Source organism: Thamnophis sirtalis, unplaced genomic scaffold (genome assembly GCF_051295495.1).
Source record: "Thamnophis sirtalis isolate CommonGarterSnake01/CBP01778 unplaced genomic scaffold, rThaSir2_p1.2 scaffold_14, whole genome shotgun sequence".
NCBI classification, from domain to species: Eukaryota; Metazoa; Chordata; class Lepidosauria; order Squamata; family Natricidae; genus Thamnophis; species Thamnophis sirtalis.
Window position 1 is genome coordinate 25246269 of NW_028261394.1, and position 24823 is coordinate 25271091.

At 41.7% G+C, this 24823-nt stretch overlaps 1 protein-coding gene across 1 annotated transcript in view; it reads right to left on the bottom strand.

The window, feature by feature from the left end:
* CHST8 (carbohydrate sulfotransferase 8) overlaps nucleotides 1-24823 on the bottom strand; it is a 296462-nt gene that overhangs the window by 203656 nt on the left and 67983 nt on the right. The window contains exon 2 of the mRNA XM_087728524.1: nucleotides 15250-15478. Coding sequence (XP_087584650.1) covers nucleotides 15250-15361 — 112 coding nt within the window. The 5' untranslated portion in view covers nucleotides 15362-15478. The remainder of the gene's footprint in view (nucleotides 1-15249; nucleotides 15479-24823) is intronic.

A 24823-nucleotide genomic window follows, 5' to 3' on the forward strand; every position in this document is an offset into this window, starting at 1 on the left:
CATTGAGCCTTCAGACCTGCCACATTTATTGCTCTGGGAAACTGGGAGGGGGGATTATATGGAGTGGGGTGGATATAGTCATCATAACATTCCTTTCTCAGAGAGTCAAGGACGTCTTACCCTGTACCTTGAGGGGTGTGACTGGGAGGCATCTCCACTTTGGATGCAGCCTGGACCATGTGACAGACATGAGAGTGCTGGGCAGGGGCTTGGACTTTCGTTTGGGTGGGGAAAACCTGGAAACTGCGAATTGAAGTCTACTCATCTTCAAGTTGCCAACGTTGAGAAACACTGGGCTAAGAATATGAAGGTCATTTTCCATTCCGGTCATCTAAAACTATATGCAATTTTGTTATTTATAAATGTATGTAAAATGCTTTCTAGCAATCATATGTATCTTGAAAAACATACTCCCTCACAGTGTGTTTCTCCCTTTCATGGAGCTGAGTGTGAAACACAGAATAAATGGGAAGTCATTCCTCATAGTTCTTGGATATTAGTGTTACCAATAGTTGGCACCTCAAATTCTCCTGCATCCTTTCCTACCAATTCTCATTCAATTTTAGCATAAGAGAAATTATTTTTGAAATCTTTGCCAAGCAGAAGAAAATGTCAGTGAAATTCTCACAAGAGAATTTGTAGTGTTCTGGTATCTATTTAGTGAAGAAATGTTCACGGGGAAGTAAGTTAATTACTACTACTACTACTACTACTACTACTACTACTACTACTACTACTGCTGCTACTACACAATATTGAGTATGTCTATTCACTTAAGTCCGAATAGAGAGCACTCCCAATTACAGCTTTGGTGGCTACAGGATGGGAAGCTGTTTATCAAGACTCAACACCAGAGGTGGGTTTCTACCAGTACGGACCGGTTCGGTCGAATAGGCAGTAACTCGACCAGACATATGACCGTACTGGTTCTATCCTGGGTGCTGCCATCTTTAGTTTCTGTTCTGTACATGCGCAGAACAATCTTCATTGAAAAAATGTAATTTCCCCCCTTTTTGAATGGTGTGCACATGCTGGTCCTAGAGAGGTTCCAGAGATGGGCCGTTTTTCACAAAAATGGAGGCATTTTTGTCTTCCTCAGCCCCCAGAAGCACTCTGCAGGCTTCAGCAGGGCTGGGAGAAGGCAAAAATGCCTCCGTTTTTGTGAAAAACAGTCAGTTTTCTGCCTATTTTTTCACAAAAATGGGTGTGTAGTTGCCTTCCCCCAGCCCTGCTGAAGCCTGCCGATTGTCCCTGGGGGCTGGGGAGGACAAACACTTTTTTTTCTTACTGGGTAGTTTGCAGGGACTCCCTTAGCTCTGGCAAGGGTGGAGCCCCCCTCCCCCAGTCAAAACTTTTCACCACAGTTTGGGTGGGCGTGGCTTGGTTGGGGGGGTCATGTGACTGAGTGTGGGTGAGTGATGTCAAGTTGGCCATGCCCACTCAGTCACATGCTCCCTGTCTAGCCCCCCCCCCCCCGAACTGGTAGTAAAATATTTTGAAACTCACCCCTGCTCAACACAGTTACCTCTCTAGCACCCCATCAGAGAAATCAATCTCAAAAACGCCTGTAGAAGAAACTTGGAAGAAACTTTATGCCCTCCAAGATTGACATGGAAAACACAAAGTCCATCATTCTTTCTGGGCTCTGAAAGAGCAAAAGAGGCATGTAGACTTGATGAGGGTGAAGGTTCGTTCTCCGAGTTTGTGGATTGGTTTCTGAATGCCTTGTTAGCAGGTTAGGTAACATCTGCAGTGGAATTTAGGGGATGTCAGCCTGTGTTCTTCTGCTTATAAGGGTTTCACATGGTGTGCAGTAGGTCAATATTGTGACACTCAATTGAACAATGTGACCTGCACTAATAGGAAGGAGAGAGGATTCTATACTTTCAGTATATAGAGCTAGCGCTGATAATCCGGCATTGCCAGGGTAATTGTTTATAGGGGGAAATGTCCGGACAAAACGTAATATCTAATGTTGGATTTTCCCCCTTACCAGAGGGAGTCCCCTTGTGGAGTATTGTGAAGCTGTTACCATGGCAGCTCTACTGCACTGTACAGTAGAAGCCATTTTACGGCAGTACAATAGAAGCCATTTTAAAGCACAACAGGCTGTATCATAACGAAACACACACCTTGAGGGGGTGTCTTACCCCCACAGTATTTTTTTCCAGAGAGTAAGTCATCTGTGTACCAAGTTTGCTTGAAATTTCTTGAGGTGTTCCAGAGTTATGCTGGAAAACACACACAGCCATTTGTGTCTGTCTGTCTGTCTGTCTGTCTATATCTCTATATCTGTCTGTCTGTCTGTCTGTCTGTCTATCTATCTATCTATCTATCTATCTATCTATCTATCTATCTATCTATCTATCTATCTATTATCTATCTATCCATCCATCCATCCATCCATCCATCCATCCATCCATCCATCCATCCATCCACCCACCCACCCACCCACCCACCCACCCACCCATCCATCCATCCACCCATCCATCCATCCATCCATCCCAGGAATTAGCTAGAGCTGGTTTTGCTTTCATTCTGAGCCAAAATGATGTACTGAATAAAGTTTTGCATTAAGAAATTGGATTGTCTCAACAGTGTTTACTTGGTTAGGTTTGTCAGTTGGAACCTTGACATTCAGATGCTTGGCAACTGACTCATATTTATGATGGCTGCAATGTTCTGGGGTCATGTTTGTGGCCTTCTGGCAAGTAAAGTCAATGGGGAAGCCAGATTGACTTCACAACCATGTGACTAATTTAATAATTGCAGTGATTCGCTTAGCAACTGTGGCAAGAAAGTTCATAAAACGGGGCAAAACTCTCATTTAGCAACAGAAATTTTGGGCTCAATTGTGGTCATAAGTTGAGGACTGCCTGTACTTTTAGGTCCTTCAGAATTCTAGGCCATGTTGATGGTTTGGAAACGTTAGCACCCCATGCCATCCTATTGTTTAAATATCTTTAAAAGGTGCATTCTTCTGGATTACATATAGCTTTCCATTTATCCTCAATTGCTTTGTCAAGATATTTTTCAAGCTCCTTGCGCAGATAACAAGCTGTGTATTGTGGAGTAGAAGAGCATTATGGAAATGAGCAGTTATCACTGAACTGTGTACATGCTCTGTAATTTGTACCCAACATGATGTGTGCATATGTTTGGAATAATCGATTGCCGTGAGTTGCCGGGCATTGCCGATGGGGCTCTGGAATTCAAACAAACTCCAATGAACAGCGGGAAACAAATCTTAACTGGGGTGATTCCCGACCTTCCCCCTGGAGCAAACACCCCACCTTTTCCCTCCGTAAAACCTCACAGAGCTCTACTGCATGACAAAGGCAGGCAGGTACAAACTGGCCAAGCAAATCTTTTTCTGGCACCACAGTCCAGTTTCGACACTGGACACCATCAAAAATTGATTGTAATGAATGGTTGTTCTTAGACTGAGGTTTGCCAGTCCTTAGTTTTTCTCAACTTCTTTGCCTTTGAGAAGGTTGTCTTATCTTAACACTAGATGATAACCCAGCATTGCTCGGGTATGTATTTATAGGAGGAAAATGTCCGGACCAAACGTAATTTCTAATGTTGGAATTTCCCCCTTACCAGAGGGAGCCCCCTTGTGGAGTACTGTGAAGATGTTACCATGGCAACTCCATTGCACTGTACAGAAGAAGCCATTTTACGGCAGTACAGTAAAAGCCATTTTAAGGCACAATAGGCTGTATCTTAACAGAACACACACCCCGAGTGGTGTTAGGGGTGTCTTCCCCCCATATTTTTTCCCCAGAGTAAATCATCTGTGTATCAATTTGGTGGAAATTGCTCAAGGCGTTCCAGAGTTATGCTGGAACACAAACACACACACACAGAGACAGATAAGATGATAGATAGATGATAGATAGATAGATAGATAGATAGATAGATAGATAGATAGATAGATAGATAGATATAGATTAGATAGATAGATAGATAGATAGATAGATAGATAAGATAGATAGATAGATAGATAGATAGATAGATAGATAGATAGATAGATAGATAGATAGATAGATAGATAGATAGATAGATAGATAGAACAAGCAGGTAGTCTTTCATTTACAACCAGAATGGCGCCCTGTTGTTAAATGAGACAATTGTAAAGTGAATTTTGCCCCAATTTACAGCCTTTCTTGCCACTTATCACTGCAGTTGATAAGTTAGCAATCCGGTTGTTAAGGGAATAAGTATAAGTATAATCTTTATTGTCATTGTACATTGTAACTTTGGGATAGGCAAGCCACAACTGCCTTACTGTTTTTTCTGCCCTTCCTTCTTCAAAATGAAGATAGCTTAAACCTGCCACCGTAGAGAGATGCACATCCAGGTATCTTGTGTGCATCAGTTTTATTATCCCAATGGAGAAGAATGCAGAGCCCAAACTTATAATTTAGCTCAATGCTTTCCATTGGAAGAAGTCAGCAATTTATTATGAGAATCCATTTTGGTTTGAACATTATGAGGTTTCTAAAACAATGTTTAGACACGAGCGAGAAACCGAAAAGCCTGCAGAAGTGATTAATGTCGAATATATGAGGCAAGAAAAATTATCCAATACATTTTTAAACAGACTTTTTCTCATATTGGAATCTGTAGAATAAAAACACTTCTAATCTGTTCAAACTCAATTTTTACTGGATACTTGAAATATTAAAGTAGTAATGAGGATTTAATGTTTTTATAAAATAATTTTACAGCCCAAAAGTAGCACCGTTCTCTTTCATAACCAATATCATATAAAACAATATTTAATTTAAAAGCAAACAAAAAGATCCCTTTCAAAAAAACAATATCAGAGAAATTAAGCATGAAACTGTTTCAGCAAATGCTTCTGAAAGAGTTGCGTGAGAATTTACAGAATTAAGTTATACATTAAGTAAAAATTAACTCTGTAACCTCTTTGTGCTTACAATAGCTTCTCTAAGTTTTGCTTATTTATTTAAGATTTTGATATTCCGTCTGGATACTTTACAATAGAAGTAAGTCAAAAACTATCTTTGGATGTATTTTTCATTATTTGGCTTTTTTCATTACAGATGTTGGGACAAGAACAGCCTTTCTGTGAATAGGTGAATTTTCCCATGAAACAAAGTACAGATCATCCTTGATGTAAGACCACAATTAAACCCAAAATTTATGTAGTTAAGTGAGACATTTGTTAAGTAAGTTTGGTCCCATTTTGTGTTGTGGTCCACCGACGGCCTGTGGAGCTGGCAGCAGATTCGGACAGTGAGGAGGTTGAGGAGGAACATGGGCAAGTCCTGAAGTCTGGGAAAGGCTCGGACGAAGGCTTTGTGTCGGAGGCAGAGGTTCCACCACAAAAGCACGAAGCCCTTATCCACGCCAACATAAGTGCGGAGGGCAAATCCGCGCCATCCGAAGCGCTAAGGAAAAACGTGACCCTACCGCGATGACATAACCGTGGAGGGCAAATCCGCGCCTTCCGAAGCACTCAGCACTCAGCACCCTAAACCTAACCCTAAACCTAACCCTAACCCTAACCCTAACCCTAAACCTAACCCTAAACCGAACCCTAAACCGAACCCTAACCTAACCCTAACCCTAAAGCAAACCCCTAAACCTAAGCCTAACCCTTACCTTAATTTAAATCGGCTTTCTGCTGCCGCACTGTTTTAAAGCGCCCTTCTGTCGTCACGCTGCTGTCGCGGCGGTGATGACGTCGCAGTGATGACGTCGCGGCTTTAGCGACGCGGTTTTATCACCGCTATTTTGACGAGCGCGGTTTTGTCGTGCCACGGGAGGCAGATAGGGGGCCAGGGCCATCTGGTAGCTATTTGCTCCCTCCGGAGTCTGACATCAGCGAGGCAGAAGAACAATGGGAGGCTGTTCCCAGTGTGCGCATGCGCAGAGCTGCCAGAAGGCAAGAAAAATTAAGGGCCGACTTAGGAGTAAGGCTTGGAGATGATTCGCCCCTCCCATAAGACATAAAAGAGGAGCGAACGGGACATGAGCTTTTGCAGGAAGCAATTAGTTCATCTGGTCGGTTCAAGCTTTGAAAAGTTCTGTTGGACTCTGGGCTAAGTTTGGCCTTGCTCTGCATTTGGCCATTAGGTGTCTGGCAGCATTCCAAGGGAAATAAAGGTGGGTGTTTATCAATATTTCCATGAAAGATTGTGGCAACTCGAGCAGACATCTGTCAGAATCTTCACAGACTGTTTGTGAAGCCTTGCGGACTGTGAATGATCATAATTCACAGCCGTATAAATAAAAGAGGATTTTGGGGACTAAGACTGTGATTTATACTTTCTCAGGAAGCCTAGGTCAGAACAGTTTATGACCTTTCTTGCCCCAGTTGTTAAGTGAAACACTGCAGTTCTTAAGTTAGTAACATATTTGTTAAGTGAATCTGGCTTCTCCATTTACTTTGCTTGTCAGAAGGTCCCAAAAGAGAATCACGTGACCCCCCCCCAGGGACACTGCAACCACTGCATTGCCTATACATCTGATCCTATCCTATCCAATCTATCATCTGCTCATTATCAGAGAACCCACGATTAAGAGTCCTCTCTCTCTCTCTCTCTTTCTCTCTCTCTCTTTGTGTGTGTGTGTGTGTGTGTAAGTTAGTTCCCAAGAGTTCCCATCTCAAGAGGCCACAATCAGCAAAACAAAGGGCATCACAGCTCCACAAAAAGATCATTTTCTTCTTTATCTTAATGTAGAGAACAGAAATGTACACCCACTTTGGGGGATGCCAGAGTGCCTAAAACAGTTCATTGTACACAGCAAAGACACAAGATCAATAAATCAGTGGCATTTGTTTGCTAGCTCTTTTTAATGGTTGATTTAAGTGATGCCCCATTCCCAAACAACTCTGGGATACTAAAATTAATATTTGGGGGGAAGTTAAGGTTTCACGACTGTGTTCAATCTACTGTGGTACAAAACTGCAACAATAATTCTCCAAAGCATTTGAGACTAGAACGAGAAGTAATTGATAGAAGATCATTAAAGAGAGATTCAACCTAGAACTAAGGAGAACAATCCTAATAGTGAGGACAATTAACCAGAATTAACCTTCAGAAGTGGTGGGTGCTCCATCACTAAGGGTGTTCAAGAAGAGACTGGAATTATACCATCACTTGCTTGGGTAGGGGGTTGGATTAGCAGACCTCCAAGGTTCCTTCAACTCTGTTATTCTATGTTCTAAAATCTATGTTTGGGTACTGATTTGTTTGTAGAAAAAAAGTCTAAACTGTCATGCACTGTGTGAACTTCTGTGGTCTCCACAGACTCCAACCTGGGATTGTCAGCCTGGTCTATTCCAGGTTAGCTTTCCAATGCAGTCATTTATCTTAATCATTCCAAAATTGATCTGAGTTTCCAGAATTGTGCAGAAGCCATTCCTTTCAGGCGTAAGCAGAGAGAATTCTGTCCTGGTAAGCAAAGGGAGGGGAGGATTTGCAATTTCCCATAGTTCAAAGAGCTGCCATTATTCTGAGAGAGCTCATGGCTGAGTGCAGTAATGATGGGCAGCTCCCATATCTGGCTTGTTTATCTGTCTTCGAGATTAAAGTGATGCAGGTCATGGCCAACTCTTTAGCTGCAAATGTAAACTTTTTGGTCCAACAATCTCCTCCTGTACAAAATATATTCTTCATTATAAATATAACACCAGCAGTTTAACAGATTAACAGAATTGGAAGGGACCTTGTAGGTCAACTCCCCATCCAAGCAGGAGACTGTACATGATTTCTGACAAATGGCAGTCCAGTCTCTTCTCGAAAGCCTCCAGTGATGAAGTTCCCTTGACTTCTGAAGGCAACTTCTTTTCCATGGGATTGATTGTTCTCACTGTCAGACAAATTCTCCCTATTTCTTGTTCAGTTTCCATCCATTATTTCCGAGGTGGCGCAGTGGTTAAATGCAGCACTGCAGGCTACTGCTAGATCAGCAGTTCAGCGGTTCAAATCTCACCGGCTCAGGGTTGACTCAGCCTTCCATCCTTCCGAGGTGGGTAAAATGAGGACCCAGATTGTTGGGGGCAATATGCTGACTCTCTGTAAACCGCTTAGAGAGGGCTGAAAGCCCTATGAAGCGGTATATAAGTCTACTGCTATTGCTACTTGTCTGGCCTTCAGGTGCTTTGGAAAACAGGTAGACCCCTTCCTCTCTGTGGCAGCCCCTCAAATACTGGAAGATGCTATCATGTCTCCCCTGGTCCTTCTCTTCACTAGACTAGCCATGCCCAGTTCATTCTTCATATGTTTGAGTCAACAATCCCCTAACCATCCTGGTTGCTCTTCTCTGCACTCTTTCCAGAGTCTCAACATCTTTTCCATAGTGTGGTGACCAAAACTGGATGCAGTACTCTAGGTGTGGTCTTACTAAGGCTTTATAGAGTGGTATTAGTACCTCACTTGATTTTGATTGTATCTCTTTATTAATGCAATTTAGGATTGCACTGGCTTTTTGGCTGCCGCCACACACTGCTGGCTCATATTTAATTGGTTGTCCACTAAGACTCCAAGATCCCTCTCAGTTACTGCTATTAACCCTGGTTTCATCTAGTCTAGATGTGTCCTTTTGATTTTTCTTGCCTAAGTGTAAGACTTTACTTTTCTCCACATTGAATTTCATTTTGAGGCTATCATCTAGGGTGTTAGCTATTCCTATCAGCTTAGTATCATCTCCAAAGTTATAATAATAGTTTCTGTTATACCTAATATCTGTAAGAAAAAATACCTTTCCACTTTCTATTTTACTTGAAATCTTATTTGCATACTTTACATTATCCTTAATGCTGTTATATAATGAGAAGGAATTCTCATTAAATAACGTTTAATTCTGCGGATAAGAAGAATATCGCTGAACTTCCTGTGTATGGTGAATTACTGGACAGTGTAAGTACAGCCACTGTGTTATATAAATATATAAATATAAATATAAATATAAATATATATATATATATATATATATATATATATATATATATATATATATATATATATATATACACACACACACACACACACATAAATATATAAATAAATAAATAAATAAATATAAAATATGTATTTATATAAATAAAGCCATGGAACTATTAGCTGTTCTAGTATATATTTTGCAGGAATGTGAAAGGCAGGGGCATTTTATCATGCTTGTTGGACATGTGAAAACTCAGGAAGTTTTGGATGCAAATACATACATTAAATCAGTAGATATTAAAGACTGTAATATACAATTGAATATAGAATTTTTCTTTTGGGATTGATTGATAGGCAGTTGGGGAAAAAAGTCATGGAACTTTGCATGATAATTGCAGAGTGGTTATTGCATGTTCAAAAGCTACAATTTTGGGCAAAAATACACAGATGTATTACACAGTTAGAAAAGATAATAGGGAAAGATGTAGATTTTAAATCTGAACTGTTTTTATTAGGGATAATATCATGAAAATTTGATAAGAAAAGTATGAATTTAATATTGTATGTCCTAAACAGGAGGATTATCTTCACACAATATTGGAAAAATGAAGAAACACTGCAAGATAAAGAGATAATTAAGAAGATACTAGATTGTGCAGAAATGGACAAACTTACACGAAAATCAAACAGAAAGAATACACAGAATATTATCAAACATGAAACTTATTCTACCAGTGGTTGGAAAAAAGGGGTTGTGAGTAAGAAGGGAATTTGTATTGTTAAGCAATTTAAATATTGAGACAACACAATGTTTATTAAGCACCAAGAAATGTAATTAATAGAAAATTAATTTAAAAAAATTTTTTTTTAAAAAAAAGTGGAAAAACTTCTCAATAGAGGAATGGTTGAGATGATGGAATTTGGAGAGGTAACCAAAACTGACTTCTTTGATTACAGAGAAGACAATATCTATTTTAGTTGCTAGAAACAGCTAAATTGTTTTGCTTGAAACAAAAAAAAATGGCTTTGATGATTAGAAAACAATAGAGTAGATAATGGAAAAAGAGAGCTTTTCTTGTAACCACAGGGAAAAAGATAATTTTGTAATTGTACTTATTATTTGCTGAAAAAAATCAGAAGCCTTTCTATTTCTTTTCATTCTTTCTATTTGCAACTTTTGAGGGAAGTTCCCCCCCCTCTCCTTTTACTTTCTTTTATTTTGTATTAATTCTTGTTAGTTTTTATCTTTTACTCAAAACTCTTAATAAAAATTATGCCCAAAGTAACATTTTGTTTCTACTGACAGAAGCTCCATGACTAATCTAAATGAAATATTCTTTTCATTGCCCAAGCAAACATTTCTCATGGCTTTATTAATTGCTCCCCCCCTTCTCCTATCTTTAGCAAAGTTGGCTATCTTTTATTAAAATCTGATAGATTCATTCACCCATCAGTTGATTTTCTCAGCAGAGATTTCTGGACCATTTGATTATTTCCTGACCATTTGTTTAAATATTTCCCACACATGTTAGCAAGCATTTTGTTGTATGCAAAGATGCCATAATTTTGCTTAAAATCCTCTCCATACAACATCCAAATGCAACACAGCAACAGATCACTCACAAGAAGTTTTGCAAACAGACTGCAGTGGGAGATACTCTTCCTTTCCCTCTGAGCAGCCCAAAACATTTTCCAGTACAAGTAGGTCTTCGACTTATGACCACAATTGAGCCCAAGAATTTTATTGCTAAGTGAGACATTTGTTAAGTGAGTTTTACTCCATTTTATGACCTTTCTTGCCCCATTTGTTAACTGAATCACTGTAGTCGTTAAGTTAGTAACACAGTTGTTAAGTGAATCTGGTTTCCTCATTGACTTTGCTTGTCAGAGGGTTGCAAAAGGGGATCACATGACTCTGGGACACTGCAATGGTCATAAATGTGAGTCAGTTATCAAGTATCCGAATTTAAATCACATGACCATGGGGAAGTTGTAATGGTCATAAGTGTGAAAAATGGTCATACATCACTTTTTTCAGTGCAATTGTAACTTTAAACAGTCAGTAAATGAACTGTTGTTAAGTGAAGGACTACCTGTACCATGACTCCCAACCTGACTATCTTCTCTGTCATGTTAGGGAGAAAAGCAGTGACTGAACTATAATTATCCAGTGCAAATTGCAGTGGAATAAAGGAATTGAATCTTTCAGTCCCACCCACAACCATCACTCCAATCTAGTCCTTCCCAACATGGTGACCTCTGGATATATTGCTACTACAATGACCGGAATTCCCTACTGGCAGTGGTGAAATTCAAATTCTTTTACTACCAGTTCTGTGGGCATGGCTTGGTTTGGTGGACATGGCAGAGGAAGGTTACTGCAAAATCCCCATTTGCTCCCGATCAGCTGGGACTTGGGAGGGAGGCAGAGAATAGTTGGGGGTGGGGCCAGCCAGAGGTGGCATTTGCTGGTTCTCTGAACTACTCAAAATTTCCACTACCGGGTCTCCAGATCCTGCTGAATTTCACCCCTACCTACTGGTCAGAAATTCTGGGGTATTGCAGCCCCCTCCTCCCAGTCATCCTCTGGAAGGTGTCAGTCTGAAGAAGGCAGATGATCTAACCTAGGAAGGGCTTTAGTAGTATAACTACTGTGCCCATAGGGATAACAGGAGGGGAAGAAAAGTGATGTGGGTGTCTGTTTAATGAAGAAGTTATTGAAGACACACCCTGACTTAAATCTAAACAATGTTCTACTTGGAATGATAAGTCCTCAGAATAGCAAAGTTGCAGAAGTAACCGAAGAGGTTTCCATCTCTTTCCCATCTCTTTCCCATCACTTTCATGTTCCTTTTATTTTGACAACATTTTGCTCAGCATCACTCCTAGGATGGATCCCAAATGTCACTTTCCTTTCCTCATTTCACACTTTCCTTTCTCCTTGTTGGTCCAAACCTTCATTTGTTTTGCCTACACAATGCAATATAACTTGATGGAATGTGCCATCTATGTGATATCGTGGATGTCACAATTTTGCTTCAAAAAGGATGATGTCATGGAAACGCACGAAGATAGTTACAGTCACAATCATTCACTAAGAATTTAAGCAAAGAAGCCAAAGATTGTGGATGATGAAGACGAACCAGCCACTTCAATCAAACAGCACGGAAGAAATCAGCAATAAAACAACACAAATGTTCAGGAGGCGAATATAATTTTTTGGCAATCTATTCAGCTGCCTCCAACTTTTGAAACAAACATCATCCTTGTAGAACATTCTGTGCAGTCCTTCAAATGTCACTCTGGCATTCATTAGTGATATTCCTCCAAGTCTCTGTGTGGTGGGTGAAGTTACCAGATCTGACACAGCAAACAAAATATGTTGCATAGTTTCAACGCAAGCGCTCACAGATTCTGTTTTGCCCCTTTTAAAGAGCTGTCCATCAAAACAGTTCATCAAAGCAGAATGAAAGGCTCTGGACTTCACCTAATATCAGGACAAAACGTTTGACAACTGCCAGGAAAAAGCTTCTATGACACCTGCGGTTGCAAACACATATATTTTCTATATATTTTAAGTCTTCATTTTCAACAGATAAATGTAATCAAGGTTTATATGCTCAGAGAAGCCAACAGGATGGGGTTGTTGCACTTGAAGGATCAGAAGAAAATTGTAACTAATGTTGTGGAAAATTACTTCGATATTGCTTTCTCAGTACAGGATTACAATTAGGTTGCAGTGTGAAGCAATAAATGAATGGTAACAAATCAACAAAAACAGCCACTGTCAGGAGTACTTTGGTGGCGGGAAGTAATGCAAGCATTACTTAAAAGTTTTATGACTCTCATTTAATTTGCATCACGGCTGCTCAGGCTATAAACAAACTACCATCTCGAAGAGCAGGCAGTGAAAACTGAAGAACAAAACTATCTCATCTTAACTTTGCTTCAGAAACTATTTAAGTGCCATCAAATCAGGTCTGACTTTGACAACTGTATGGACAAATGGTCCTTCACTCCCTTGAGTTGCTCCCAGGAATCACCCAGAGCTGTTCCAGGGAGAGATCCCAGTAATCTCCCAGATTCAGTCTATTCCATTTAATTTTTTCCCTTTCTAAGTGTTTTCTGGTGGGATTTGTCTATCAAGGCAACCTGATCTACCCAATTATGGGATGGCGCATACTCAGTCACAATGACCCAGGCCAGCCATGCCTCCGAACCAGTGCCACAGTCGCTGCCGCCATCTTATTTTTGAGTTCTGCGCATGCGCAGAATAATTTCTATTAAACTGTGCATGTGTGCACAAGTGCACAAGTGAATCAGCAGTAACGCCAGCTAGAACCCACCCCTGGGCATACTGCTTCCATTTTTCCTTTCAGCCCCCAATCTAAGGGCCTTTGCAGGCAGCCGCTTTCACAACAAACTATTTTTTGTGTCAAATTTATGTTTACCGACAAAGAAATATAGGGAGACTAGTACGGAACTATTTCAAGCTATTTAGCTCTCGTCAGCTAGTCATACACATCTGGGATTCGAACCTGAGCTACTTGCATTTTAAGTAGATGTATTAATCTCTAATCAACCTCTTTTTCCTTTCTGTTTTCCTCAACCATGTCAAGCAAGAGATTTTCTCTAGCCCTTCCCCCCCCACACACATACAACACACGGCATTATCTCTAATTAGCTGGACTGATTATATTAACTGTGATTATTTTCTCCTCAGAAAAGGTGTGATTATTTTCTCCTTGGGAGTATCATATGGTGGCACTTTTGTGGAAATGCACATAAGATCAGAGGTCCTTCTAAGACATGCCGAGGTGGAATCTGACTTGGCTGCTACCAAGAATTACAACTACAATTGCTTCACATTCATATTTTCCTACCCTAGTAACATTTGATGGGGAAATCTTGCGTGTGTGGCTGGTTCAGACATTACCACTTTGGTAAGGGGAAAGTTTTTATTGGACACCTGCAAACACTATAAACCAGGGATGTGGAACTCAAGGCCTGGGGCCAGATCCAGTGTAAACGGACCCCAGGACCCCTGCAGCAAAAACAGAGCTCCATTTTCGCTATCAAAGCAAACTCAAAACAAAACAAAAGGACACATGTTTCCCCTTTTGCATTTGAGCATGCAAGAAGGGACCGGAAAGGAGAAAGGAAAAAGGGAAAGAAGAGAAGATGGGAAAAGTGCAAGGAAGGAAAAATAAGGAAAGAGGGGAAGGAAGAAGAAAGGAGAATGAAGAGAGAAGGGAAAAGAAGAAAAGGAAGGAAGGAAGGATATAATGAGAATGAGTGAGAGTCTCAGGGAAGTCCTCCCTTAGCACTTCCACCACAGGTGCCCCCGACATCTGGCCACACCCCCTGGCCCTCCGAGGTCAAACACAACCCTGATGCGACCTTCAATGAAATCAAATTTGACCCCCATGCTATAAACCAATTCAAAGTACGCCATACTTTTTAATCCTAGATGAGAATGCAAAGCCTAGTCCTCATGAAACCCCCAAAGACTCTTTTGAGGAACTTAAAAGGGTAGATGAATTCCCAAACAAAGCTTAGGAATCCTCTCCAGACTACTTAAACCAAATGTGGCAGATCCTCTCTATATACTTCAACTTTCCCCAACTTGGGAACCACTAGATCTCCTGGGATTTCAACATGTGGCAATCCTAGCTCATGTGAGAATTCTGGGAACTACAAAGACAAACTATGGAACACCAGGTTAGTGAAAGGTAGTATGTAGGTGCGTCTTGGTGATATACATGACTGATAAGACTCTTGACTCGGCACTAATTCCTCAGTGGAAGGCTACAGATGCATTTTCTCACTATTAATTAGAACATAATTTCAAGGATAGTATTTTTCTGACTTGTCTTTCGTTGGTCTATGAGAAAATGCCCCTTTTCCCCCACATGAGATTTTGGGGTGATTCCATTTTGGCTGAGAAACTGCCGTCAGCCAGGTTTTCCCTTGAGTGCTAGATAGATCACCCCAGAACAGACAGAGCAAAAAAACCATTGCCTGTTGAACTGACAAAACATACACGTTGACAATATTTTCCATCATTGAACCAAAGGTTGCAACTGTTGATCAGGAAGAGAAGTGCACTGTACAGTTTGGAGGAAACGAATAAACCTTCCCATACAAGAACCTTCCAAGAGTTTGCCACAACTTCTCTTCAACAGATAAGATGAACCTTGCCACTTATCTGAATTACAGAAAACCTTTCAGGTTATTCTTTCCCATAAGTGTTATTTTGTTTTGTCTTTTTTTAAAAAAAAAGAATATTTGGTAAAAACAGTGTGAACGCAGAACCTGGGGAACTAACCTGGGACTTGCTGGGGTACAACTTCTTCTGGATCCTGCAGATGGATGAAAATGAGAAGCCCAGCTGCTCCAAACAGAAGAATGAAGGAAAACATGCAGGTCAGCTTCATCATTAATGTCCTCTTATCAATCCACTTTAAGCCCACCGAAAGAGGAAAACGTCTTCTCTTTGATCCCCAAAGCTTGAGTTGAGGTCAGCATCTCAGTTGGCTTCCTGTTTCAAGGGCCACCTGGTAGAAAGAAAGCAGTGAGCGGCTACTAAATATTGTGCATCTCTAATAAACTTCCTATATGTTGCCTCCTCTCTCCTCCCACCTCTCCCTGGGCCTAGCAACCAAGAATATGAAACAGCAAAACACTCCATGTGGAGATTTGTTCCAGGGAAATGATGTCCATCTGTATTTTATCATGCTCGCTGCATCTGTTATTCAAAATATTTTAGGATGCTATTTTAACTTGTTAAATTATTGTTTAAGATGTTGTGCCTTGTAAATTGCTTTGGGGAGGGTGTGCCTCAAAAGGCAACAAGAATCCTGAAGTTAGGGGAGATAGAACTATCCACATTCTGCTAAGCGCAATGTATTTAAAAATAAATATTTTACATTAGCAATTTTGTTTTTTAAAAAAAGCAAAACTGGTCCAGGATTTTTGGGGTGTTTTTTTTTTTTTTTTTGAGAAATAGTTTACTTGGCTCTTAGTAAATGACACTCAAATTCTGTCCCAAATGAATCTGAAATAATTTGGGTCATCTCTTCCTCAAAGACAAAAACATCTGAAATGAAGAAACCCCCAAGGACTCGAAACCGTAAAATCAGTGCATGTTTTGTGTGTCCCAATAACGAAAGGCTCCCTCTGGGAGCAAGGCTGCTTAAAGAAAAGCGAATGATCTTTATGCCAACTTGCTGATATTTGCTCTGTTGCTACGAGCCCCTATTACTTTTTTCCTTTGTTCTTTTTTTAGTCCTTTGATATTATCCCCCATCACATGAGGGGGGGGGAAAGACAATGCTTTTGATAACTTCATACCTATACTCTGGAAATTACACAGCATCTTTTAGGTCAGTGTGTCATGAAATTAAACCCAGGAATCATGTTAAACCTTCCACCCTGGCAGGGTATTTTTGTCCTTATTTGCACTGTAGAAAGTTAGTATCCACCCCCCTCCTAGAAGAATGAAGTATTTTGGGAAATAGTAAAAAGGCAGAATATTATATTTCCTGGATGATAATTGGAGAAACATGTTTTTAGAGGCAGAAAGCTGCCGCCAACTTTTCTTAGTAGCCCACAGCAGATGCCAGCACTTAAGAGATAAAGAGCTTATTGAAAGAAGCCAAGTATCTAGGTAGCTCTATTCATAAGCAAATAACCTCATCCAAGATCCAACATAGAACAAAGCTATTGAGCCACAATAGGAATTGGCTAACAGTCTTTTAAAGAACACAAGCCCCTTCATTGCATCACCCCAAACTTCAACCAAACGTAGCTCAGACAAGCTGCTAGGATTTCTACTTTGCTTATAGAATCAACTATGACCCCGACATAACCCCTACATGGCCCCATAGGAGTATGACAACAGCCAATACAATACATGTTCTTGCACAGGCACAGGAAGCTCAAATGCAAACACCAAGAGAGGGTATAACATCACCCCTACTCCCAATTCCATGTGGTCAGCTGCCCAGAATCCACGTGGTTCTGCTTCATCATTAAACCATCTTTCCAATCAGCCTCCACGTTTCCAGGGTCTTTCTCCCAGCTTGGAACTGAACCAGATGGATCCCCCCCCGCTCTCTCTCTCACACACACGAGTGGGGGGAATGGGACAATATGGCTGGCTAAGGAATTCTGGGAGTTGAAGTCCACAAGTTATAAAAGGGCCATGGTTCCTTACACCTGCCTAATGCCAACATTTATCCAATAACGTACCTGTGGCTTTCTAGCAGGCAGAACTGGCTTCCTTTCTTGGCCAAACCTTCTATTAAAGATTCTGGCTGCTAAATAATGGGAAAACCAAGAGACTCTTTTCACAGAGAAGCAGGAAGAAACACCAGTGGATCAACCTTTTCTACAGTCTCTCGCTGCAAATGTTAAATGAATCAAACACTTTTTTTAAAAAAAATGTTCTTGCACTGCTTAAAATGGCAGTAAAAGAGGAAATACCATATGTGGCTTTGCAAAATTTACAATTTGTATAGTCGTAATTAAATAAATATCTACACTTTATTGTCCTTGTTGGCCAAATTAAAGAGTTATGCATGATTCACTTGGGGAATAGGTCATTCTAAGAAGAAATTAGCAAGATTCTATTTTATTGTGCTTTCTGGAAATTGAAACCGCAATGGTATTTTGTATCCTTTAGAACTAAGTTTTTCTACCAAAAGGAAAGGAAATTATGCCGATTAGCATACATTAATGCTCAAAAGTATTGGGATGCTTCTTGGTTATTGTTTTAATTAACACATTGCACTTTGCTGTTATAATTTTCAGATAACAGGGTGCTACATATATTTTTTTTAAAGCCAGAAAATTCTCCTTGCAGAGAGAAACATTTGTTTCCAAAGTTTCATATCCCACAAACAATTTGCCTACCTCAAAGTTTTGGAGGCAAACTTCCTCCTGTTGTGTGTTAGCCTCTGCTACTTTCTCACTGACAGTTTCTATCAGCCCTTCGAGGTAGACCAGACTAGGAAACCAAAGCTATGAGTTCAGAGGTGGGTTTCACATAATTTTACCACCGGTTCACTGTGCACCGAAATTCCATGTGTGTGTGGCCTTTCCGTACATAGGTTTTGCTCACGGAGGCAGCATGCACGCATGCATGTAGCTTAGAAAATATGGCTAAATAAGACGGCACAGTGCCGGGGTGGGTAGGAAAGGCCACCCACTGGTCACCACTACCAGTTCGTCCAAAATGGTCCAAACTGGCAGAATACCACCACTGTATGAATCCTTTATCTCCAGGAGAAACTCGAGAGCTTTCTCAGATTATATTTCTGCCTCCAACTCAATATTTTTTCTCTGAGCATTGTCTTGGTTGAGTCTCTTCCTCAAGGCTCTTTCTAAATCCCCCTGGGAGAAAAAAGAATAACCAGAAATAAAGTTCTGTGGAGGGTGATTTGCTTAGGACAAGTTTACCCAAGAAAGCATATTTATAGGGTTAATTTCAAGCATGGCTCAGGCGATCCACGCTCCAGACATCTGGGGTTGCCCTGAGACCCTGCAATGTTAGTCAGGCCCCTGGGGCAGGACACGGGACTGGCCAGAGTCCCATCTGGGAGCGCCTGCCCTCCCTTCCTCTCCAATCCCCCCAGGACAACACAGAAATTATAAAAAGATCAACCAACAGGCTGAATATTTTGGAAAAGAAGTGCAGCTATACAGAGATGTCCCAAAGGTGCTTTTTCAGGAGGCAACTGGACTTTCTTGCATTTTCTTTTGAAGACGTTTCGCTTCTCATCCAAGAAGCTTCTTCAACTCTGACAGGATTGTGGGGAATGGAAGAGCTGAAGAAGCTTCTTGGATGAGACGCAAAATGTCTTCAAAAGGAAGAGCAAGAAAGTCCAGTTGCTCCCTGAAAAAGAACCTCTGGGACAACCAGGACCTGGAGGACTGAGAATCTCTAGAGACATTTAGCTAACGCAGCATGTCTCAATGTTGTCGCCTAAGATGTGTGGATGGGTGGCTGGGGAATTCTGGGAGCTGCAGGCCACACATCTTAAAGTTGAGAAGTTTGGGAATCATTATTCTAAAACAGAGAACTATGGCCTTTTTATGACTTGTGGACTTCAACTCCACAGCTGGAATGCTGGGTCAGGAATTCTGGGAATTAAAGCCCACAAGTCATAAAGGGGCCATAGTTCTCAGTTCAAGGTAGCCATGAAAGTTCTCCAACTTTAGTGAATACGTTGACTCCTGCGAAGGGGCGTGTGCACAATCATTCCTTTTATAGTCTTGAGAGGAGCCTAATTACCACCAGCTGAGTGCAATTATCTCCTGTAACTGCAAAACTGAACCTTACGCCTATTAGCTCTTCGTTGCCGGGCATCCAGGAACAACTCCCTTGGCTCCTCCCCACTGCTCCAATGCATGACATCCGGATCACACTCCCTTGTCTCCTCCCCACTGGTCCAAGGCTCAGGCGCCTCCTGGTAGCCAACCAGCCTCTCTGCGCCCTGCTCGGAGTCAGAACCCTGTCCAGGGTCCTCCACATCCTCCAGAGCCTACTCAGAGGGCCCCTCGCTGTCGGAGTCTGGTGGCAGCTCCAACGGCTCCTGCTGGGCCACAACAGTTCCCCACCTCTATAAACCTCTATAAAAAGGGTTTAAGATGAAAGTTGACCCAAACCATTTTTCCTCATCTCTCCTCAGCCTCTGGGCTTTGGTGTTTTTTTTTTTTTTGTCGTATACAACACACACCAACTAACAAGACCCAGCACATTGCCGAAGGACTTTTTTCTGTTTTGTTCAATGATGATTGAATGGCAGGTATGAGAATAGACTTCAATCTCCACAGTGTTAAGGACAGAAGTGGTTTCCTACCAGTTCGGACTGGTTCGGCTGAATAAGTAGCAACTCAGTTGGACATGGGCCCGAACCAGATCTATCCTTGGGGCCGTCATCTTTATTTTCTTTTCTGCACATGCGCAGAACAATCTTCATTGAAAAAATGACTTTTTTTCCCTGTTCTAATGTGTGCATGCACAGAACTTTTTAGGTGCAAATGCGCACACATGCTGAGTTTTTTGCATGCCAAACCAGTAGTAATGCTGGCAGGAACACACGACTGGTTAAGGAGATAGTGGTAGTGCAGAGAGAGAGCTATTGTGATGGCTCCCAGCCAGGTTTTCCAGGAATAAGGAAGCAACAACACAGGCTGTAGTTGGATTGGAAACAGAGTAAGAGGCTTAGGATGGCCACTCCTAGAATCTCCCAGGGTGTATCAGATAGGATGAGAGTAGCCTGTCATGATTCAGTCTATATAGTGTGAGCAAATAAAGAAATGGACTAGTTGGATGGTTCTAGGTTGTTCTTACACTTAGACTTAACCTGACATCCTTCAACTCAAGTCAATCTTGTCTTCTGGTGACAATTGGACAAGTCTTTGCAGATATCAAAAGTGGCTTGTCTTGCCCTACTTCCTAGGACAGAGCAGGAGGAACTGACACAAAATCACTAAAGGACTAAAGCAGGGGTCTCCAAACTTGGCAACTTTAAGACTTGTGGACTTCAACCCACAAGCTATGCTGGCTGGAGAATTCTGGGAGTTGAAGTCCACTAGTCTTAAAGTTGCCAAGTTTGAAGACCTGTAGCCTAAAGCCTGACTAGGATTCAAATTTCTCCAGGAAATTTGGGGAAATTCAATGACACAAATCTCAAACTTGTAGACTACAAAGAGCAGTCTATTTTTTTAACAAAAAATCCTAGCCACCCATTAACTTCCCCATCTTCTACTTCCATCAAGCTAACCAAGCATAGTAATTTCTTCTAGTCCATCATCATAATTAAAACTGTAGCTGTCTGCTTCCTCAAGGGAAATATCAACGATTTGGTCCAGGAGTGGCTTCTTATAGTCTATACACTCTATGATACTCTTAGCAACTCTCTTCCAGGATCCAGAATGGAAAAGGCTGATTTTGTTTCTTATTTTTTTTCTCAATGTCCATATCTCAGAGTCACAAATTTAACAATTGGGGAAAAATGCATTAACTGTTTGATCTTTATTACATAAGACGACCACGCACAAGATTCTTTGTTGTATTGTATTATTCTCTACCCCAGTGTTTCTCAATCTTGGCGACTTTAAGTCCTGTGGATTTCAACTGCCAGAATCCTGTGCTGGCTGAGGAATTCTGGGAGTTGAAGTCCATAGGACTTAAAGTCACCAAGGTTGAGAAACACTGCTCTACCCAAAGATGCAGCAATGCTCTGGATTAATGCGTTCTGTGAAGCCTTTGTTTTCTAAAAATGTTCACAGCATTCTTGAAAATTGTCTCCCACAACAAATTTGAAAGAGCAAGTACAGTTTCCATCCTGATTTTTCCATGAAGAAGAATGGGCATGTATGGACATCCCTAAGGCACCTTAGGGGATGTGATGGCTCAGTGGCTAAGATGCTGAGCTTGTCGATCAGAAAGGTCAGCAGTTCAGCAGTTTGAATCCCTAGTGCCGCGTAACGGAGTGAGCTCCTATGACTTGTCCCAGCTTCTGCCAACTTAGCAGTTCGAAAGCATGTAAAAAATGCAAGTAGAAAAATAGGGAACACCTTTGCTGGGAAGGGAATAGTGCTCTGTGCGCCTTTGGCATTTAGTCATGCCAGCCACAGAGATGTCTTCGGACAGCACTGGCTCTTCGGCTTAGAAACGGAGATGAGCACCGCCCCCTATAGTTGGGAACGACTAGCACATCCGTGTGAGAGGAATCTTTACCTTTAAGCCATCTCTAAGCCTTGAAAAAAGGCTTATACAGCAGAGATGTTCCATACATATAGATGGTTCTTGCATGTCTGAGCCATTATTCGACCCCGCGTGAGTGAGGGGCACCAGGTCTTCCAAGGGCTGCCCAGCCAGCACCTCAAGAAAGCAACAAAGCTTAGCTACATATGGACAACAGTGTAAAATCAAAACCAGGACCCATCGCAAACAATCAAGTCCACACTGGAGGGGTCTCATGTAGATAATTAGTGGGAGACACGCCCCTGCAGACAAAGAGATGCACTCATATTTATATATTTCAGAAAGAGGGGGAAATGATGTGTGCATGCACATTCATAAGTAATAACATACTAGATCTCAGCATCCTTCCTGCCCTTCTGTTATCTACAGAGAACAATGGTCTTCATTAAAAGAAACATTTGCATCTTGACATTCAGGTGTTGCTATGGGAATGTTCTGATAAAACTCAGCACAGGCTGCTGTGAGCTACAAGGACATATTCCTTATGTCTCAATTTGTCTATTAAACAGCCCCGTTCGTCTGAAAAAATGATTTCCCCCACAATGGAGAAAAAAACCAGCTTAACCGGGACAACAATAGTACAGGTAGTCCTCGACTTACGACCACAATTGAGCCCATGATTTCTGTTGCTAAGCTAGACACTTATTAAATTGAGTTCTGCCCCATTTTACGACCTTCCCGGCCACAGGTCTTAAGAGAATCACTGCAGTCGTTAAGTTAGTAACATGCTTGTTAAGTGAATCTGACTTCCCCATTGACTTTGTTCCTCAGAAGGAGATCACATGACCCCAGGATTCTGCAACCGTCATAGGTATGAATCAGTTGTAAGCATCCAAATTTTGATCCCATGACCCTGTGAAAAATGGTCATGTCACTTTTTTCACTGCTGTGGTAACTTTGAATAATCACGAAATGAAACGGTTGTAAGTCAAGGACTACCAATACAAGTTGAGGATATCTTTAAAGCCAAAATCCACCCAGAACTGATCAGTCTATTAAGCTCCCAAACAGACTCTGGAAAGCCAGCAATCCCAAAGTCAAGCTAGAAACCAACTTAAACCATCATTGATTTCCCAAGGCAGGCAGCATAATGACTGAATAGCTACAACATGTATAAGCAGGTCAGGAAAAAGCATAGTGCACACATATGCAAACTTGAGGAGGGGGAGAGTTAGTTAGTTAATTAGTTTAGGGGTTGTTCTAAGTTGTTTTGGAGTTGTGCCAGTGGTGAAATTCATTTTTTTACTACTGGTTCTGTGGGAGTGGTTTGGTGGACATGGCAGGGGAAAAAAATACTGCAAAATCTCCATTCCCTCCCCATTCCAGGGGAAAGAATACTGCAAAATCTCCATTCCCTCCCCACTCCAGGGGAAAGGATACTGTAAAATTTCCATTCCCTCCCTACTCTAGGGGAAAAGATACTGCAAAATCTCCATTCCCTCCCCACTCCAGGGGAAAGGATACTGCAAAATTTCCATTCCCTCCCCACTCCAGGGGAAAGGATACTGCAAAATTTCCATTCCCTCCCTACTCCAGGGGAAAGGATACTGCAAAATCTCCATTCCCTTTCCACTCCAGGGGAAGGATACTGCAAAATCTCCATTCCCTTTCCACTCCAGGGGAAGGATACTGCAAAATCTCCATTCCCTCCCCACTCCAGGGGAAAGGATACTGCAAAATTTCCATTCCCTCCCCACTCCAGGGGAAAGGATACTGTAAAATTTCCATTCCCTCCCTACTCCAGGGGAAAGGATACTGCAAAATCTCCATTCCCTTTCCACTCCAGGGGAAGGATACTGCAAAATCTCCATTCCCTCTCCACTCAGGCAAAGGATACTGCAAAATCTCCATTCCCTCCCCACTCCAGGGGAAAGGATACTGCAAATCTCCATTCCCTCTCCACTCCAGGGGAAGGATACTGCAAAATCTCCATTCCCTTCCCACTCCAGGGGAAGGATGCTGCAAAATCTCCATTCCCTCTCCACTCCAGGGGAAGGATACTGCAAAATTTCCAATCCCTCCCCACTCCAGAGGAAGGATACTACAAAATCTCCATTCCCATCTCATTCTGGGGCCAGCAAGAAGTGGTATTTGCTGGTTCTCTGAACTACTCAAAATTTCCGCTACCTGTTCTCCAGAACCTGTCAGAACCTGCTGAATTTCACCCCTGAGTTGTGCGTCTTAGCATATTGTGTGAACACAAACTCTTTGATTAGTCTAAGGACCTAGGTATTGCGTGAACCTGGAAAACGAGCAAAGCCAGTCACCGAATGAAGTGTGTTGTGGGAATGTCAGCAATCACAGGAAGCCAGCAGGGGGCTAAGTGGAGAGAAGGCAGTCCTTTTAAGCAAGAATGGTATAAAATTTGGACTGGTATTTCAGGAGATTTTTGGTGGGGGGAAGTGCACAGGTAACAGTAAGAAGTAGAATCTACCAAATGTTAATTTGGTAGACATTTTAAGTAGGATTGAGAACCAGGTTGGTACAGCGGTTAAGGCATTGGGGTAAAAAAATGGGAGACCAGGAGGTCTAGTCCTGCCTTAAGTATGAAAGCCCACTGGTTGACTTTAGGCCAGCCACGCTCTCTCAGCCCTCGGAAGGAGACAATGGCAAACCACTTCTGAAAAAACCTTGCCAAGAAAACTGCAGGGACTTTTCCAAGCTGTCTCCAAGAATCAGACGGAAGGCAAAAAATAAATAAATAGGGCTACTCTAAAATACAGGATTTTAATTTCTTTCTATCACATTAAAAATAGGAGGAGTTTGCCAGCACCTTTCTGAGGGGCTCTGAAAGCCAGTCTGGGGCTGGGGAAGCAGAGAGGAAGGGATGCCAGAGACCAAGGGCTGATGGTGCTTTCTAGTCCCAGAGAAGGCATCATAAGTATAAACTATCTATGTCTTACAAACTTATACACAAACACTCGTGCGTGCCTCTACCAGTATAATCACCAACCTCATGCTCCAGTCGCGCACAGACCTCGTTTTCCCTCTCATGCAAAAGACCATAATAAGCAGAGCTGAGTAAACAAGCGCCAAGCCTTTGCAGTCAAAACGATTTCTCCTTATAAGTTTTCAGGGTACAAATTACTGCAGGGCTCAGGAGCTGCTAATCCTCATAACACGC